Source organism: Parastagonospora nodorum (genome assembly GCF_000146915.1).
Source record: "Parastagonospora nodorum SN15 chromosome Unknown scaffold_15, whole genome shotgun sequence".
In the NCBI taxonomy this organism is placed as follows: Eukaryota; Fungi; Ascomycota; class Dothideomycetes; order Pleosporales; family Phaeosphaeriaceae; genus Parastagonospora; species Parastagonospora nodorum.
In genome coordinates this window covers 101,699-118,986 of record NW_001884563.1, presented here as the reverse complement: position 1 = coordinate 118,986, position 17,288 = coordinate 101,699, and the positions used below count along the sequence as shown (strand labels likewise).

Sequence of the window (17,288 nt, the reverse complement as noted above, 5' to 3'; positions counted from 1 at the left end):
CTTCAAAGACTTCATGATCTCAGATCTCGGCACGATCTTGCGCAAGCGTATAACGACGTCGGCGAACCAGAAAGAGCTGTCCCGCTTCTAGAAGGCCTTGTCGAGACGTACAAGTTGCTTCGATACGAGGGAGAATATCATGACTATCTAGCTGATACCCAGTATGAACTTACACGTGCGTACAACCTCACTGGGCAAACCGCCAAAGCTGTCTCGTTCTTGGGAGAAGTAGTCAAATCACATAAACGGACCCCTGGACAACCCGCCTCTCACAGCCTTCTTCGTGCGCAACACGTCCTTGCTATCGCATACGCCACCGATAACCAGACCAAAGAGGCTTTAGCACTACTAGAAGACGTCGTCAAGTCCTACAAGACCATACTCCCCGAGACCCATTCCGACTACCTCCTTGCACAACAAGAACTCGGTCGCACGTACGGCGTCGACGGGCAGCTCGAAAAGTCTCTCCAGGTCTTACAACACGTCGTAACAATACACGAAAGCAACAAAGTGAGAACAGATTACAAGCTACTCGCCGTGCAATGCGTCCTCGCTGATACATTCGCAAAGCTTGATCGACATGAAGAGGCTTTGAAGCTGCGCAAGCAAGTCGTGGAGATGTATCGCATGATTTTGGAGGAGACGCACCCTGATCGGCTGCGGACGGAGTGTGCGCTGGCTTTGAGCTATGTGGCTGTGGGTGAGCGAAAGGAGGCGCTAGAGGTTATGAGGTGTGTTGTTGAAGTGCGGAGGAGGATCTTGGATAGTGCGGATCCGCTGAGGGTGGAGGCGGAGAAGTACTTGCAGGACTTGGAAGATGGGAGGGTGTGACTGAGACTATCGCGATTTTCCGCACATCACTTCAAACAAGTACTTGTAAATGAGTTCGCAAGCTTCTCGACTTGGCGGCAATAGGTCGGGAGGAGTTCCGCAGTATTAAGAGGTGTCAGAACAGTAGCGTGGAGAATGAATGGGAGAGCTGACCCCAGAAGGAAAGCTGCCATCTCACAGCAACTGAGGTGCGATCCGATCCCTCTGCCACATCTTAAATGGCGACGACAGCCAAGCGAAAGCTGCAAATAAATTCGGCATTGGCTTTTAATACATATCTATCTATCAAGGTTGCGCATCCAGTTTCGATATCTTCCAACCCGACACAATCTTCTTCTGAAACATGCCACTTGGATCGTACTTCGCCGCGACGTCACGCATGAAGTCAACGTTCTTCTGCCCATAACTCTTGAGTGGATCCTGCGTCGAATCGACGTAGTTCAAGTAGCGCCAATCGACATTGAGATCCTCGGACATAGCGTAAGCCTCTACAGCTGCGACGAAAGCCAGCAGCTTCTCCCGCATAATCGCATGTTCTGCGGGTGTCTGCGTGGAGCCGACGATCGACCATAGAAGCGCGTTCTCCTTGACCTGATCAAGTCCCATGACGTTGCCTCCACGCTGTGTTGAGTGCTGGGCGATGAGCTTTGGCATGGGCTGGAAGAGGCACGACGTCGAGAAGTTTTGGGGGGTTATCAATGTCGAGAGTTGTGCTGCGAGCTCGTCGTGCATCGCACTGACGCGCTTGATGATCTTGACGTCGTTTTTGAAGGTGAGTGAGAACCAGTTTTGCCTTGATGCGTTGATTAGCTGATGTGTGGCGATCGATCAGGTGCTGAGACACTCACTGTCGGCCGCTCGGAAGGCTGTAGCTAGTAGCCATGCTAGCCATGCTCCTCTCCTTGATGTCGTCTGCCACTGCTGGAATCTTTTCAATCTGCTCGAATGTCGATCCATTTGCAGATCCATTGGTATTTACGATCAACTGGGTAACGAAAACCGCCGGTGCCGCAGCAGGATTGTAGTCGAAACTCAACATAAACGCAGCTTGTGGATCCTTGTCATTTCCATTCGTGAAGTCGACCATGGTTTGCGCAAGAGCGTCTCCTTCGCTTCTCATTGAAGCGCGGACACCTCCCCAGAGATCGTGTGCAGGAAACGTGTACATGTCAAACCGCGTGACGATGCCGAAATTTCCCGAGCCGCCTTTCAAAGCAATCCAGAGGTCTCTGTGGGAGCTGCTATTCGCGTTGATGATGTCCCCACTGGCGAGGACGACTTCAAAGTTGGCAACGTTGTCGCAGCCGAAACCGTAGAGACCGGAGAAGAATGAGTTCCCTCCGCCAGTCAGGAACCCGCCCACACCAACGTTGCCATCACGTCCACCAGCCACGCAAACTTGCTGCTTCAAAAGCTCTTGAAATACATTGCCCCATCGTGACCCAGGCTGGATTGAAGCTAGCTTCGATGACTTGTCGTATTTTACTTCCGCCATTTCGCCCAAGTCGATTGTGACACCATCATGGACATCATTGGAACCTGCCCACTGCGTATGACCGCCGCTGCGAATGGCAAGAGGCCCTTTGACTTTGGCGAGTGTTTTGATAATCAGGGAGACTTGCTCTGTCGTGCGTGGCTGGACGATGCATTTCGGGTGCAAGGGGGTGTTGGCTGCCCAGTATGAGGACTGGCGGTCTATGTAACTGGGGGATCCGGGCAAGAGGACAAGATTTTGTAGACCGGCGGCGTAGAGTAGGGCATGCATGATTGTTAGAAGTAGTTTATGGATTCAATCGAAGTTGCGGGTAAAGGTAGGCTCGCGGACGCCATATATACTCGTTGGGTACTACGGAAAAGGCACTCAAGCTCGGAACGCCTGGTAAGCTTATCAGACGCATCCGGATCAAACATCTGATGCTTTCATTCAGTTGTGTTTACTTCTTTTGAGCTGCTGTCACACATGAGCATATTTACCTGAGAAGCCAACTCAGCAGAATATGGGAATGTTGGGAATGAAAGCCCGAAGCTCACCTCGGCAGACTTAGGTACGTATAGCAGAAGGTGTTCTCAGCTGGTTCCCAAACCCTGTTTGATATTTTCTAGTCATGGAGGCGATTTTTTAGGCACTATTGAGAGGGGACGAGCCATGGCAGACACTTCGCTCCCCCATCGAGAGCGATCATGTCACCTCATCGCCTGGCAACTGCAACCGCGCTGTTATCGATCGACACCGCATTGCATATGTCTCGTTCTGTCGACATTTGCATATTTTCACGGTTGCATCGTCCCAGTGAAGCGGCGCCGGGTACGGGTGCAGCCGTTAAGTGGATCGCACTTCACTCCTCGCTGTTGGCGTCCCTACCACGCCATTTCGCCCCTACTTTGTAAAAACATATCTGTACACAATCTGCCTGTCAAGTAACTCTCTGAATAGCTCAATGTCCAGAAGTAATTGAATCGTGCACAGTGTTGTCGCGCGCATCGGAATGCGACAGGTGGTGGTGAATACACACCATGATGCACTGGTTGTATCATTCACAAAAGTAAAAATTCTTCGAAGATTCGGGACAACATGGCCTATCATACCATACGAAAACTCATCCCAGAGAGCGTATAGCCATTTGCGATCAAGAGTGCAGCGACTTGACTGCAGTCTTCTTCACGTTCGAACCCCGAGAAAGACTTCGGCATGTCTGAAGCATTCCAGTGGTCATAGCCGAAAGCTCGTAGTATCGCGCAATGCACTGGATGCGCGCATCGTTGTTCAGAAAAGCATGCGGGAACGCGGCATCAATTCAGCATTCCTGGCTGCTTTCATCAGACTGTACGACCTTGCAACGTGGCTGTACGCAGCTAGGAAGTCACATTGCATCTACGTCCAGAAGGAACAACTCAATCTCTCACACCCACTCTATGCAGGATATGGAACAGATTACTACCGCTTTACCATATCATTGATGAGCTAACTGGAACTGCTTCCTTCTTCACTGCAACTGCCCCACGCCCTCAAATCGCTTTGCAACTGGATTCTCCTGTTCAGCATGTCTTTCTCGCCAGACGAAGACATCCCTAGTTTGGCCGGGAAGGTCATACTTGTAACGGGCGGCAACAGCGGACTGGGTAAAGAGACGATCCTCCAACTCGCAAAGCATGAGCCGCGTCAAATTATAATGGCAGCGCGATCGCAAAGTAGAGCTGAAGACGCCATCAAGGAGATCGAGATCGCAGTTCCTGGGTCGAGAATCGCTTTCTTAGCCCTGGATCTTTCGTCCTTCGCCTCAATCAAGAAAGCTGCAGCTTCAGTCTTGCAAGAATACGATCGCCTGGATGTACTCCTCAACAACGCAGGGCTCTTCGGCGTCCCCCCTGGGTTGACCGAAGATGGCTATGAAATGCAGTTTGGATCGAACCACATGGGCCCTGCACTGTTCACACGGCTCCTTCTTCCACTGCTGGAGAAGACCTCAGAACTGCCGGACAGCGACGTGCGTGTGATCCAGCTTAGCTCGGAAGGCTACAAGTTTGCTCCCAAAGGCGGTATTCTTTTCCCGCGACTGAGAACCGAGATGGCGGAGATTTCCGGGAATGCTCGCTACGCGCAGTCTAAGTTGGCGAACTTGTACTTCATCAAGAGCATGGCAAATCGTTATCCAAAGATCATATGTGTGGCCCTCCACCCTGGCGTTGTAAATACCGGTATCGTCAAAAACCACTTAAAACGGGTTCCTTACCTAGCTTGGATGTTTAATATAGGGATTCGGCTGTTCTTCACCGACGTGCAGACGGGTGCACTCGGACAGTTATGGGCCGCAACGGGCCGCGCTGACGAATTAGAGTCGGGTGCTTATTACACGCCGCTCAAGAAGAGAATCTGCGGGGTAGACCTGGTCAACGACGATGCACTAGCTGAGAAATTGTGGGAATGGACTGAGAAGCAATTCGTGTCATGCGGCTTGTTTATTGGTCCGTTGGTTTAGGTAGAGCTTGGGGTTCTTCTTCGATATCATCACTCAATTTATGGATACGTCGTATACGATTGTAATGTCTCGGTATGCCAAGTGTGATGATCGTCGCACAATGGGCCTGCCGATTCGCGAAACTCCGAGGACATCGTCAAGCACCGAAACAGCGTGTTGCTCTGGTGGTGTTTTTCCGCCCCTTCAAGTTCACTGCACTAAGAACGCCCGAAAATATGCAAGGCAATCAATCGACTGTTAAGGCTAGATGAAGCTAACGATCATCAAACCTCAACGCAAGCACTGGTCGATGGCGAATATGTGCAGCTTTATTCGAAAGTATTAGGTCTTACGACATTCTCTCCGTGCCACATCGGCATTGGTACGCCTTGTAGAAGTCTCTCTAGACCTTGGAAATCGATTCTGATGGCTCCACAAATTATGCTCGAAAGTTTTGGCGCTTCCTTCCTTGCCCAGATGAGCACCTGTACTCATGCGCTCGGGCCACAACGGACGTCATTCAAGGCAGACAATGACCAACCATTAATAGCGCACCCGATCTAGGTTTAGTTGTATAGAATAAAGCAAAGGTGGTCTTAAAAGAGACCGACGCAGTAGACTTCAGACCACCAACCAGCGTGTCCAGCATCCTGGACGCATTGAGCCAGTATGAGTGTGTGCCGAAATGAGCGCCGCCTCTTAGCTAAAATCTCGGAGGAAAGGCGGCGACTCAACCGGTTTAAAAATTTACAGTTTCTCAACAACAAATAGACTGAAGTCATGAGAACTCGTGGCGAAGGATCGACTACTTGAGTTCTATATCCAGGATGCTGCTTAGCGTTTGGATACCCTGCACCTAGGAACGCACAGATCCACTCCACGAACGGCTCGTTAGCAAATTTTAGCGTGATATGGGGAGGTTCAAGGGTTGACTTTAGTTAAAGTTTGTAATAGATGAACTCGTTCGTTCTGCCCCTGGTATACGGGTCGACGCTAAAGATCGGTACTTCGTACCCGCCTAGCGGGTGCGGATGGATTTGCCTCGATTTGCCACGCTAGCATCCTAAATCACCGATGCTTATCTTCACTACATGGGTCTCATCAAAACCTTGTACTAGATGAGTTTACATAGCAAGCGACTATATTGATTGAAACTCAGCGGCTCAGCACGGTACTTTGCGGATACTAAGCTACGATTGAATTAATGATTTTATGCACTTAATCCGGATTCAAGAACGCACGCAAGCGTCACTCGACACTGGACACTCGACACTGGACACTTGACACTCGACACTCGACACTCAACACTCGACGCTCAACACTCGACATTCGTCACTCGACACTCGACACTCGATACTCGATACTCGATACTCGAAAACTCGAAAACTCGAAAGTCGATGCTTCGTATGATGGATCACTCTAATACATTTGATCCAGCAATGATGAGCTGGACAGAGCTTGCGAAAGTTCTCGATGATACAGCTCTTTTTGATCGAGGCCTTTTTACGCTCCCAGGAGGGAAATACAGAGGCACTCCGCCAGTCGTAGTCCTACGCAGGGCTTTCCCAAATTTCGAGGACGTACAGAAGGCCTACCGGGAGCATCGAGCAAAGTCTCAAAACGATGAAGATGCCTTCAAAAAAATCAAGCATTTGCTTGTAGCCAAACCAGGGGTAATAAAAGATGAGGACATGCATTTCTGGATTGCAAAGGTTGAGAGACACCTCAAGAAATTGACCAACAAGATAGAAGCAGACAAAAGAAAAAGGGAGGGTCTTACACTATTGGAGCTGGAAAGGGAGCAGAAGAATAACGTTACTCAATCTATCATAAAGGAGTGTGCGTCTTTTCGTCCTTCACCTGATAGACCCAGCGCTGCAAGCATAGACGATTTTGCTGTTGCAGCAGAAGCTCAGTCGGAAAACTCATCAACGCTCGTCACCCATCTGAAGTGCATTGAGCATGACCCAACCGCGTTAGCCAACTTCCTTTCCACAGAACGCACAAACCTACTCCCGAATGTGAAGCCATTCATCGATGGGCTTCGGAGCGGAAGATTGAGACCCCTCAAAGATGCAAAGGTCACGGATTGGGAAGACAATATTCCTCAGTTGTTCTGTGTGAAGGATGTATGCCCCGACTTAGACCTTGAGGCAGTTTGGGGAACTGCGATCACACATATCAAGCAGGGAACGGTCTATGAAGCTCACAGGAATGGTCAGCCATTAGAATTTGAGCCGCAATTTGTCTCTACATTCTGTCGGGGTACATCTGTGGGATATCCTAAATACGTTGTCAACATACCTTTGGGAAACATCAAACTCTATTTACCTCAACATATCCAAGAGCACTACAAGGTGTATCAGCAAGAAGATGAAGATAGTGTTTTCTTAGCTCAAGCAAACATTGGAACATTTGGATCAGTCGTTGACATTCATGACGGTAACGCTTCTTCCTTAATCGCATTGAGCATGAACTGACCTCAGATAGATAGAGGTTACCTTGGCGCTACGGCAATGGACCACTGTCAAATAAAATTCTGGTCCTTATACCCGTACTATCCGAACAAAGCTGTCTACGAAAGGACAGCCAACCGCAGTGCACGATATCCGATCTGCGAGGAACATCTTGTAGGCGGTATTTATGCATTAACATACCCTGGTCAAGGCCTTGTGTTCAACTGCCTACACGCAACTTGGACTCTTCGCGGTGGATCTCTCTTTGGAATCAACCTCGCTGTCGCTGAATGTGCTGTAATGGCTGCAGACATCTTACTGAGTGACCTTATTACAGGCAAAGTGACATCAACTATTAGTATGGAATCATTCCTAAAGAGCCTTCACGCGGCAATCGTAGCAGACATGAGAGAATCCTACCAAACTGCTTTGGCCAAATTCTGTAATGTGCAGTTTGAGCTTCTCAGGAGAAGAAAATTAGCATCAAAAATACAGGATCTGGTGGAGAAGATGCGTCTGCAACTGAGTCAGAGAAAGGCGGAGGACTGTCAGCAGTGTGGTAAGACCAGGGACATGCATTTCCCATTTCCTTTGTTGCAGTCTGAACGTACCATAAGTACAAAGGGTCTACGAAAGAGGTAATGTCGGTAGAGGTACCACTCATGCGAACTTTCATGTTGGATAGTCCTTTGACAGAGTGAGAGTAATATTTGTGGGCACCATTGTGTTTGAAATTCTATCAATGTGCTGAATATGGGCTTTGAAAACACAAATAGGTGCTGGACAAGGAAAACATTGTGTAAGGTTAAGCCAGATAAAACAACAATAAGCTAGGTTAACTACTTCAGTCGCGATCAAGACACTATAGACCTGCAAGAATCTTCTTTGTGAGACCTTGGTTGGAACATCGATACCAAAGGTAGCATAAACCCAGTTGCGAAGTGCAATACCTGTCATAGAGTCCATTCCAAACTCAACGAGCGGCTTGATGTCGTCGATATCCCCAATATCAATCGAGTAGACCTTTGAGAACTTGTTGAGCACTGCCTCAAGAACAGATTGATGGTCGTATGTGGGTGAATCGCTCTGAGCTTTGTTTCCCGATGACAAGACATTATCTTCAGGCGATGCTAGAGCAAGGCTAACTCGAGGATTGCGCCAATAGCGGGGCTGACTGGCCTCGATATCGACGGAGGTCTTGGTTGGCTCCCATCCTGTGACAAGTAAGGAGTCGGCGGACTCATCTCCGATCCACGATGGTTTCGGAGAAGGCAAGAATGCAATTGACATGAGATCAATGAACTCTTCCTCGTTGATGTCATTGATGCCATGTGAATTCAGGTTGTCTGTAACTCTTTGTATCTGTGAGAGGAAGCCAACCTCAGATATTGCGGGTAAAACGATCGTTGTTGCCGGAAGACCTTGTTGTCTCCGGTGACGGGCAAAGAAGTCGAGAAAGGTGTTTGCAGCGCAGTAACTCGATTGAGTTGGGGTACCTGCGATTGCGGAGACGGATGAGAGCATAACAAAGAAATCCAGCGGTTGCTCCATGAGTGCTTCATGAAGGTTGATGGTGCCTTGCACTTTGGGTTTGAGAGCGTAGTTCCACTTATTGATGTCGAGCTCCCCGAAAGGGGTATCTTGGACTGCCATTGCTGCTTGAATGGTGCCAAGGACTGGAAGACCAGAAGCAGCGACAGCGCGTTCAACATCTTCTTTGACACTTACATCTCCACGTATAACGTGCACAACGATGTTAAGGTCTCGAAGATCCGCAACAAATGCTGATGCCTCCTTACTCTCAGCGCCAGAACGACCGATAAAGGTCAGATTGCGGGCGCCGTTGTCGATCAGCCAACGAGAAATCACTCTCCCTAGACCACCGAGGCATCCAGCTAGGAGATAAGTGCCATCACTTCTAAATCGAGCAGTGACTGTCTTGGGTAGAACCTGATTTGCGTCAGCTACTCCTGGCATAGTGTACTCGTCTGACGTGCTTACTTCAATAGGCTTCTTGTCGAAGCTGACGACTACTTTACCCATTCTGTCTGCATCACCAAAATGCTCAAAAGCAGTGGCGATGTCACCAGCACTGTACTGGTGAAGCGGCATGTGTGGAGTAATCATGCCATCCTGGTAGAATTGGAGAACTTTGGCCATAAGCTGGGGTATGATACTCTGCTTCGCGGGATGGCTGAGATCAAAAGCACTAAATGACGTGTTGCGGCTGAATACGGTCAGATCGAGGTTCCATGATCTAATATATCATGACGACCAATCTCGAAGAAGCGGCCGTCAACTGCCATGATGCTACCAAGAAACTCTTAGTCTCTCACCAACAAGGGAGTTCAGGCAGACGTCGATACCATAACCGTTCGTGACAGTCAAGATTCATGAGGCGAAAGACGTATCTTTGGAACTTATATGTGATCCTGCCTGATACCATGGTGCTTAACAAGAAAGGACCTCTCGGCGTCGGTACTGACTGTGACGAAAATCTCTGCTTGGAGAAGCTTGGCGATCTGAACGGCTGCGAGACCAACACCACCGGTGGCGCTGTGAATTAGAACTTTCTCACCACGTCGAAGGCGTCCTAAGTGAATGAGACCGTAGACTGCCGTGCAGAACGCCAAAGGAAGACCGACAACTTGCTCAAAAGTGTCCGCTTCGGGGATCTTTAAGATGAGCTCAGCAGGAATGCGCCTGATGTTGCTGAATTCTCCAGGATATACCCAGCACACACGATCGCCAACAGCGACATTAGAAATGCCTGGTGAGATGCGGCGAACTACACCACATCCTTCTTGGCAAAGTGATGTCGAGTGGTAATGACCACGAAAGGTTGCCCATTCCTTCATGTTCAAGCTGGTAGATTTGACCTCCACCTCAGCTTCACCTTCCTCGAGCGTGGTATCAAGACTATATGGGACGAAATGCAAGGTATCGAAGAGGCCGACCTTGTCGATTGCCAAACGAACTGGTTGCTCCGAGTCGACTGGCTTTTGGACAAGCTCTTTTCTCGCTTTCGTCATGTACAGATCATCAAGGGTCCTATCCTCGGAAAGTCTGCTGACATGGCGAATACCATCTTGGATGATGTACTCTGTGTCCTGGTAGCCCGATTTCGGGTCAAAAGCCCCTATGATGTCTAGAGTCTGAGCAGCACCCAACTCGATGTTTTCATGGTCCAGGTCGATGGTGATGAAGTGCAATCGTGGGTACTCACTTTGCAAGACTCGGCTAAGACCTAAGACTGCGGCAGCATGGGGATTTGCACCCGCAAGTAAGTTGCCTGTCGTTGTCCAGAAAACGGTAGACGCAGTTGCGGCGATAAGTTGCAAAGTTTTCAGCTCGGTAGCACAAAGGGAATTGAAGATGTTTTCGCCAAACTCAACCACGGATACGTACAGAGCGTCAGTTGTTGGTACGAAATTAGGGTTGTTCAAGTCGGTGTATGTAACAGCCACTGAAGCATTGGTAAAAGCCGACCCAAACGTTTTCGCAGCCTCGGAGCCGCCATGACGAGAAAGAATGATCACATTGGAGACTTTGACATCGACCTTTGGCTTTGCAGAGAGAATTGTCCATCCAGATGACGTAGATTGCGTGATGTCAGTGGAAATATCCTGTTCTTGAAGACTTCTTGTCCAGAGCTCAAAAGGCGAGTAGTTGTAGGGCATAGGCGCAGAAGGGTAGGCAGCTGTAGCGCCAAGCACTGGCCGGGCCATGTCTCCTTCTACATGATGTCCATTGCTAATGAGTAGCCGTCCGTCTGGAATGATGTTTTTCTTCAAGGTTGTAAGGAGGCCGACAGGATCTGGGATGGAGGACGCTTGCGGAAGTGCTATCAAATCAAATTTCGCATCTTCTTCGACACTCCATTTCCGGACCGAAACTTGGCGGAATTCTTTGCACGTTTCGGTTAGGATAGGCAAGTCATCGTCGTCGGATACCATAACAACCAAAGTGCGGTACCGCTTGAGCGACGACTTGCCCCCGAGGTTTTTCTCGATTATGGTCGCAACATCTGTACTGCTGCGAGCAAAGAGCGCAATATTCAAGCCAGACTGTTTGTGTGCAACGAGATCGAGAGTCCTCGTAAATAAAGGATCGAGGGCTTCCTCACCTGCCGAAGGGCCACTGGCAAGTGCCCACTTCGTACATAGACCCTCAAAGATATTGTCCGGCAAGTTTCCATTGATACAATCAACATCCGGCTTCCAAAGGATGCGCATCGAAGGATGGCGATCATTGTTTGAAACTGAGCTGGGAGCCTCGGCATAAGCTATCATATCCATGGACTCCAAAGAGAACAGGGGCTTGCCATTGAGATCTAGAAGCTGGAACCCGGTATTGATTTGTCTGAGACTGGTTCGTTCCCCACGAGCCAGTAATCTTCCTTCCTCTGGTCGAGCAGACAGAATTTGGCCGCCGCTATATGACCAGAATGTGACGTTCACCATGCTGACTGGAAGGTGCGACTGCTTCATATTCTTTGGAGAGCCTTGTGATTGTGCGATGAGCACAGCTTGCACTCCGGTATCCAAGGTGGCTGGATGGACAAGATAAGCGGTGTCGTTAGGATTGGCTCCCACTGGCAGGAGCTTAGTCAGTGCGGTCGTGGTGTTCCTGGAGGGACTAACACGGAGATCAGATAATCCACGGAAGGCAGGTCCGTAATTCAGAGACACACTAGCGAACCGATCATACCAGATTTGTGTGTCTTTGGGCTCTTGAACTGTCGCTTCGTCAAAAAGTAATGGAAGTTCCAGTTGGTCTTCAGTAATCTTTATTGTCCCGAACGCCACATCTGTCCATAGGCCTTTTGCGTAGGTTTGAATGTTCCAACTGGCTACGGACCTTGAAAGAGAAGAATTCGAAAGTTGCTGAAATTGCATGCTCGTCATTATCTCAATCGTGGTTCCAGTCGGTGGAAGGTTGAGAGGAGCCTTCACCGTGAGTTGCGGAATGACGTAGCAAAAGTTCCCTTCAAGGGGGCGAAACTCGCTGAAGAATTGTCGAGCTGCTTCAACAGCGATGCAAGGGTACGCCATGCCGGGAAGCACCGGTTGGGGCCCCAAGCAATGGTGTTCAAGCCATGGAAGATCACTTACGTCAAGCAGGTTTCTCCATTGCATCTGGCTACGGATTGTTCCCACAACCCTTGCGCCAAGAAGATCGTGACGGGGAAATTTGCGAAGACGGTACTCGGCATTGAGGCGATTCTCGGCTCTGAGGTTTGTTCCCTTCTTATAATTCCAGTTATACCGTGGCAGGTCTACCAGAGGTTTCCCAACAACTCTTTTGATGATGTCACCCTCGTTGCGTTCAATGGCGTTGACGGCCTCGAGATCAACGTTGTATCCTTTGACGAACAGCCTTCCGGCAACACTTAGCAGCCGGGTAGTAGCATTTTCACCCCGGACAAGTGAGGCCATGTAATCCAATTCTTTCGCGTTCCTGTTGAGCTTATCGCGTATATGGCGTATGGGACCTTCGAGTGCCGAATGGGGACCAATTTCGATTATCGTGTTTAGCTTCAGTTTAACGTCCATCAGCAGACTCTCTACGGCCTGGGTGAATAACACGGGAGATTCCAAATTTTGCTTCCAGTAATCAGGGCTAGGAACAAATCCATTGCCCATGACCTTACCGAAGACTGAAGATGCGTAAACAATTTGGCCGAAATCGTTAAGTCGATTATCCTTTGTAGCTGCGTATGAACCCATGGCTGCAATCATGCTGTGCATGTATTCGTCCCCAACAGCTGCCATATGGTGAGAGTGGTAGGCACGACCATTTGTTCTCAAAGCGCGGACAAAAACCTTGTCCCGGTGAAGCTTCGCCGATATACGAGCGGACTGGCTCATCATCGCCACTCAGGGTAACACTCTGAGGAGAATTGTAACACGCAATCTGAACACCTGGTTCAAGATAGGGGCTCAACCTCAGCGGCCCCTAATCCAACTGCTACCATCGTGCCCTTAGTAGCCAATCCTTCGACAGCCAAACCGCGAAAGTAAGCAGTCAGAATTGCATCCTTCTTGCTGATTGAGCCCGCAGCGTAGGCTGCAGCGATTGCACCGGAGGAGTGCCCAACAGTCGCGGAAGGGCGGATCCCCCAACCGTTTAACAGGTCAACCAGACCAATCTGTACCGCTGTACAGAGCGGCTGAGATAGACGAACCTGGTCGATAGAGCTTTCTGCTTTGGACTTGAGTAATTCGCGTTCGATACGTCCACAAGAAGGAGCTGATTGCCCCAGAGATTGGAGAGTACTGTCTAGCTCTCTTATCGTACGCAGATAAGAAGGAAAGTCCTGCATGAGTTCCATGCCCATCTGTGCATTCTGGGCTCCCTGACCAGTAAATACCATAGCAATGTTGGTACCTTCCCCGCGCTTATCTGGCCTTATCATGTTGTCGGTAAGATCGTCCATGACAGAATGCTTATTCACAATGCAGAAAGTGCGATTCGAGAAACGGGAGCGGCGAGAGGCTAAAGTGAATGCAATGTCTTCCACGTCGTAGTCTTCCGAGACTTGGCGGAGGCTGTCGATGTTGGCATTCAGCGTCGTGACGTCGTGCGCCGAGAAAGGGAACAAGAACTGAGTCCTTGTCTTGGTTTTGAAAACGACTCCATCAGAGCCCATTTCGCCAGTTTCCAAGTCAGAGGCTGTGTCCTGTCTATCCGCGCCGCGTTTTTTGAAAGACTGATGCCCCGGAAGAATCGAATCGACGGATTCCATAATGACGTGTCCGTTGGCGCCGCCATAGCCAAACGAATTGATACTGATTCTCCTGACGTCGTATCCGCTTGGCCAGTTCTGATTGTCTTGCACTACATGCACCTTCCCATCTCGAAAGTCAATCGCTGGATTGAAATTCTTGATGCCAATCGTCGCTGGAATTATGCCTGTCTCTAGGGCATATGCTGCCTTGATTATGGAAGCGATTCCGGAGGCTGCCTCGGCATGTCCAATGTTCGGTTTGACTCCGCCGATCAGAAATTCATCTCGATGGGTTCGGTCCGGCAAAAAGACATTAGATAGTGCTTTCACCTCAATTGGATCGCCGACCGCGGTGCCAGTGCCCTTGGAGTGTCAGCAAAGTCTCCTGTTTTCATGATTCACCATGCATCTCACGTGTGTCTCGAAGTAACCGGTCTCCCCAAAGTCATTTATTCCAGCAAAATTGTATGCCGCACGGATGACAGCTTCCTGCCCGGCGACACTGGGATGGCTGACTCCACTCGTCCTCCCATTAGCGTTTGTAGCTGTCGCACGAATGACGCCTCGAATGGGATCGCCATCTCGAACCGCAGAAGATAATCTTTTGAGGTAGATTGCACCAATACCTTCACCTCGTCCATAGCCATCTGCGGCAGCGTCAAAAGTGTGGCAGGTGGACGTGGGGGATAGAACGCCCATTTCCTGCGTACCCAGATGATTTTCGACAGCTTGGATAAGGTTCGTGCCCCCGACAATCGCACCGTCGATCTCTCCCGACACCAAAGCGCGACAAGCTTGATGGGCAGCATAAACGGAGGATGAACAAGCTGTATCAATAGTAACGCTGAGTCATGATCAGCCGGTTTTCGCAGTCGCGAGGACTCGTTCAATTCACCTTGGCCCGAGCAAGTTATAGAAGTAGTTCACACGGTTTGACAGGAGCGTAACACCAGCGCCCATCATGCCATACGGGCGAGGGTGATCACCGTCCTTCAGACCCATGATGTTGTAGTCATTGTTGAAGTTCCCAACATACACCTGAGGAAAGAATTAATGGTGAGCTGGCTTGTTCCTTTCACGTCTGATAAAAGAACGACTTACACCAGTGTTTGTGCCAGAGATTTTCTCAAGCGGTATTCCACCGTTCTCGAAGGCCTCAAAGATGCACTCCATTAGTTTTCGCTGCTGCGGATCCATGGCAGCTGCTTCCGCGGGAGTGACAGCAAAGAACAAAGGATCAAAGTTGTATATGGTGTCCGAGAGGAAATAGGCCCCTCTAGACTTAAGGGACCCTGGACGACTGGAGTTTGCGTAATGGCCATTGATATTGTAACGGGAGATGGGAGGCTCCGAATAGCATTTCCTGTTCTCCAAAAGCATCTCCCAGAACTGTTCCGGGGTCTCAGAGTCCCCAGGAAATCGGCAACCTGCCGTACAAAAGTGGTCAGCATGAACGAGAAACATTAGAAGAACAAAACAACGACGATTTTCTTCGATACATGTATTTTTCCAAATTGCTTAGCAGGCGAAGGAGAGAAAGTGAACGTACCCATCCCAATAATGGCGATCGGCTCAGCCCCATCAGTATTTAGAGTGGGAGCATCGTCAAACTGGTAGTTGGAACCGCTGGGTGAGGGAGTGCTACCTTCCCAGTCGTTTAGAAGGATTCCGGGCGACATGTCTGGTCAAAAGATGTAGCTGATAAATGATAGAGTGAAAATTGCAGCGTACCCGTCAACTGCCCGAAGTCAAAGATGAGAAAATAACACGGTTTAGCAAATTTAGTGAGCTGATCTGTTAATGAGCCACGAAGAACAATGTCCACTTTTGTGAATACGTGATGTTTTGACAGACAGAGTTGTATTTGTATCCAATATGCGCTGCCAACGTTTGGTCCACCCCCGCCGTAGCGCAAACTCTACTGCGGTTCCTTTGCCATGTGTTTCACCGACATAACATCGCTGATCTGTCCGAGAGTTGAGGCCTGAGCCAAGTCTAGCTTAATTCGCGGGGTTATACATGGTGTCCAAACGATGGCATATACCCTGGTCATAACTGCGGATGCTGCGGACCAGTGTCACAATCCGATCTCATATGCTCAGTCCAGTCAGTATGCACTAAGTTAACTACCGAGAAAGGAGCTCGCTGCAGGTTTGCTGCGGACCAGATCTTCAACAAGGTGTCATTAATGAAGTCCGAAGAAGAAACCGAATTGCCAGATTCGCAGGCAAACTCCACATCAAAGGATTTGAATAACGGTGCATCTACACCTCTTCGAACAGATCACTTCAAGGTCTACAAACAAATCATCGCGATACCAATGAACATTCGATACGATAAGCGTCGTCAAGGACTAAAGCTGCGGACACAATAATTGCTCTGACGTGATACACTAGTGTTAGCAACGGCTCACGTCCCTCATGGCGTTTAGATACCCTGTAGTGTGCTCAGCTCACTAATTGGCTTCGAAGTTCGGGGAGAAAAAGAATACGCCCGAATACCAAGGTGCTACTAAAACTCTGTATTTACAATAATACCTCAAACACTCTTTTGTGCGCGAACTGCACTGTTAAATTAGTCTGACGATCTTAAAAGAGGCCTGAGCTAGCATCTAACTGACCGAACTTAGTCGTACCGATACAATTCAGAACCTTGAACATCGCGGGAACTTACAGTCGAACCCGTTGGAAGTTCGGGTCGCGCCGGCTAGCCCGCTCAATCGCGATGCTCCAGTGGAATGCGAAACTTGAAGGCCCGACAATATCTTCGGGTAATAGTTTCGTCAGCACTAGAGACGTCTACAAAAACGCGAGATCGGGTACACTGGGTTGTAATTCTCAGTAAGCTTAGCTAGATACGTAATTGCGGCAAAAGTTACACAAACCGAGGTGAAGTACTCACTTGCGTAACAAATTGCTTTTTACATCCAGGATCAGTGTAAATATGTCAACATAGATATTTCTAAATGATTTTGGAATCCGATAACAAACAAAAGATATCTAGAGCCAAGGACGTGGATAAGCTTTCTTAAGCTTGCGTCAAGTGGCCTACTTTTACTGACTGCTTGTAAGTCCTCATGATCATCGCGAGAGTTCACGAAAGGTTATTGCCCTGATTTGTAAGATTTAAGACTCACTTGCATAGCCTTAATACCTGACATCGTACGATTTACGACATTGTATGTTACCGTAGTGTCACGAACCGTGGGGCTATCTTGACCCCGCGTACTGATCTTTGACATGAATGACGATATGTATGCAGAGACACGGGTCGGGATTCGTACCTGTAGTAGGAAACCGCGATAAAGGACACATG

The 17,288-nt window shown here is 49.2% G+C and overlaps 6 protein-coding genes across 6 annotated transcripts; 3 read left to right on the top strand and 3 right to left on the bottom strand.

Annotated features, from left to right (window-relative positions):
* Window positions 1-1,075: 1,075 nt before the first annotated feature.
* Window positions 1,076-2,596, bottom strand: SNOG_09495 (hypothetical protein; the record flags this gene model as incomplete). Its single annotated transcript, XM_001799734.1, has 2 exons — window positions 1,076-1,624; window positions 1,680-2,596. 2 exons carry the CDS (start codon window positions 2,594-2,596, stop codon window positions 1,117-1,119), a joined length of 1,425 nt encoding a protein of 474 aa, XP_001799786.1. The 3' UTR covers window positions 1,076-1,116.
* Window positions 2,597-3,872: 1,276 nt separating this feature from the next.
* On the top strand, window positions 3,873-4,808 carry SNOG_09494 (hypothetical protein; the record flags this gene model as incomplete). The annotated part of the gene is made up of 2 exons (XM_001799733.1): window positions 3,873-4,494; window positions 4,585-4,808. 2 exons carry the CDS (start codon window positions 3,873-3,875, stop codon window positions 4,806-4,808), a joined length of 846 nt encoding a protein of 281 aa, XP_001799785.1.
* A 1,421-nt stretch (window positions 4,809-6,229) lies between these two features.
* Window positions 6,230-7,267, top strand: SNOG_09493 (hypothetical protein; the record flags this gene model as incomplete). Its single annotated transcript, XM_001799732.1, has 1 exon — window positions 6,230-7,267. The coding sequence occupies one exon, from the start codon at window positions 6,230-6,232 to the stop codon at window positions 7,265-7,267; it is 1,038 nt and encodes a 345-aa protein (XP_001799784.1).
* Window positions 7,268-7,915: 648 nt separating this feature from the next.
* On the bottom strand, window positions 7,916-13,017 carry SNOG_09491 (hypothetical protein; the record flags this gene model as incomplete). The annotated part of the gene is made up of 2 exons (XM_001799731.1): window positions 7,916-9,393; window positions 9,687-13,017. The coding sequence occupies 2 exons, from the start codon at window positions 13,015-13,017 to the stop codon at window positions 7,916-7,918; spliced, it is 4,809 nt and encodes a 1,602-aa protein (XP_001799783.1).
* Window positions 13,018-13,172: 155 nt separating this feature from the next.
* Window positions 13,173-15,170, bottom strand: SNOG_09490 (hypothetical protein; the record flags this gene model as incomplete). The annotated part of the gene is made up of 5 exons (XM_001799730.1): window positions 13,173-13,402; window positions 13,544-14,336; window positions 14,388-14,767; window positions 14,903-15,011; window positions 15,075-15,170. 5 exons carry the CDS (start codon window positions 15,168-15,170, stop codon window positions 13,173-13,175), a joined length of 1,608 nt encoding a protein of 535 aa, XP_001799782.1.
* Window positions 15,171-16,006: 836 nt separating this feature from the next.
* SNOG_09489 (hypothetical protein) lies at window positions 16,007-16,347 on the top strand (the record flags this gene model as incomplete). The annotated part of the gene is made up of 2 exons (XM_001799729.1): window positions 16,007-16,079; window positions 16,112-16,347. The coding sequence occupies 2 exons, from the start codon at window positions 16,007-16,009 to the stop codon at window positions 16,345-16,347; spliced, it is 309 nt and encodes a 102-aa protein (XP_001799781.1).
* Between the last annotated feature and the right edge of the window lie 941 nt (window positions 16,348-17,288).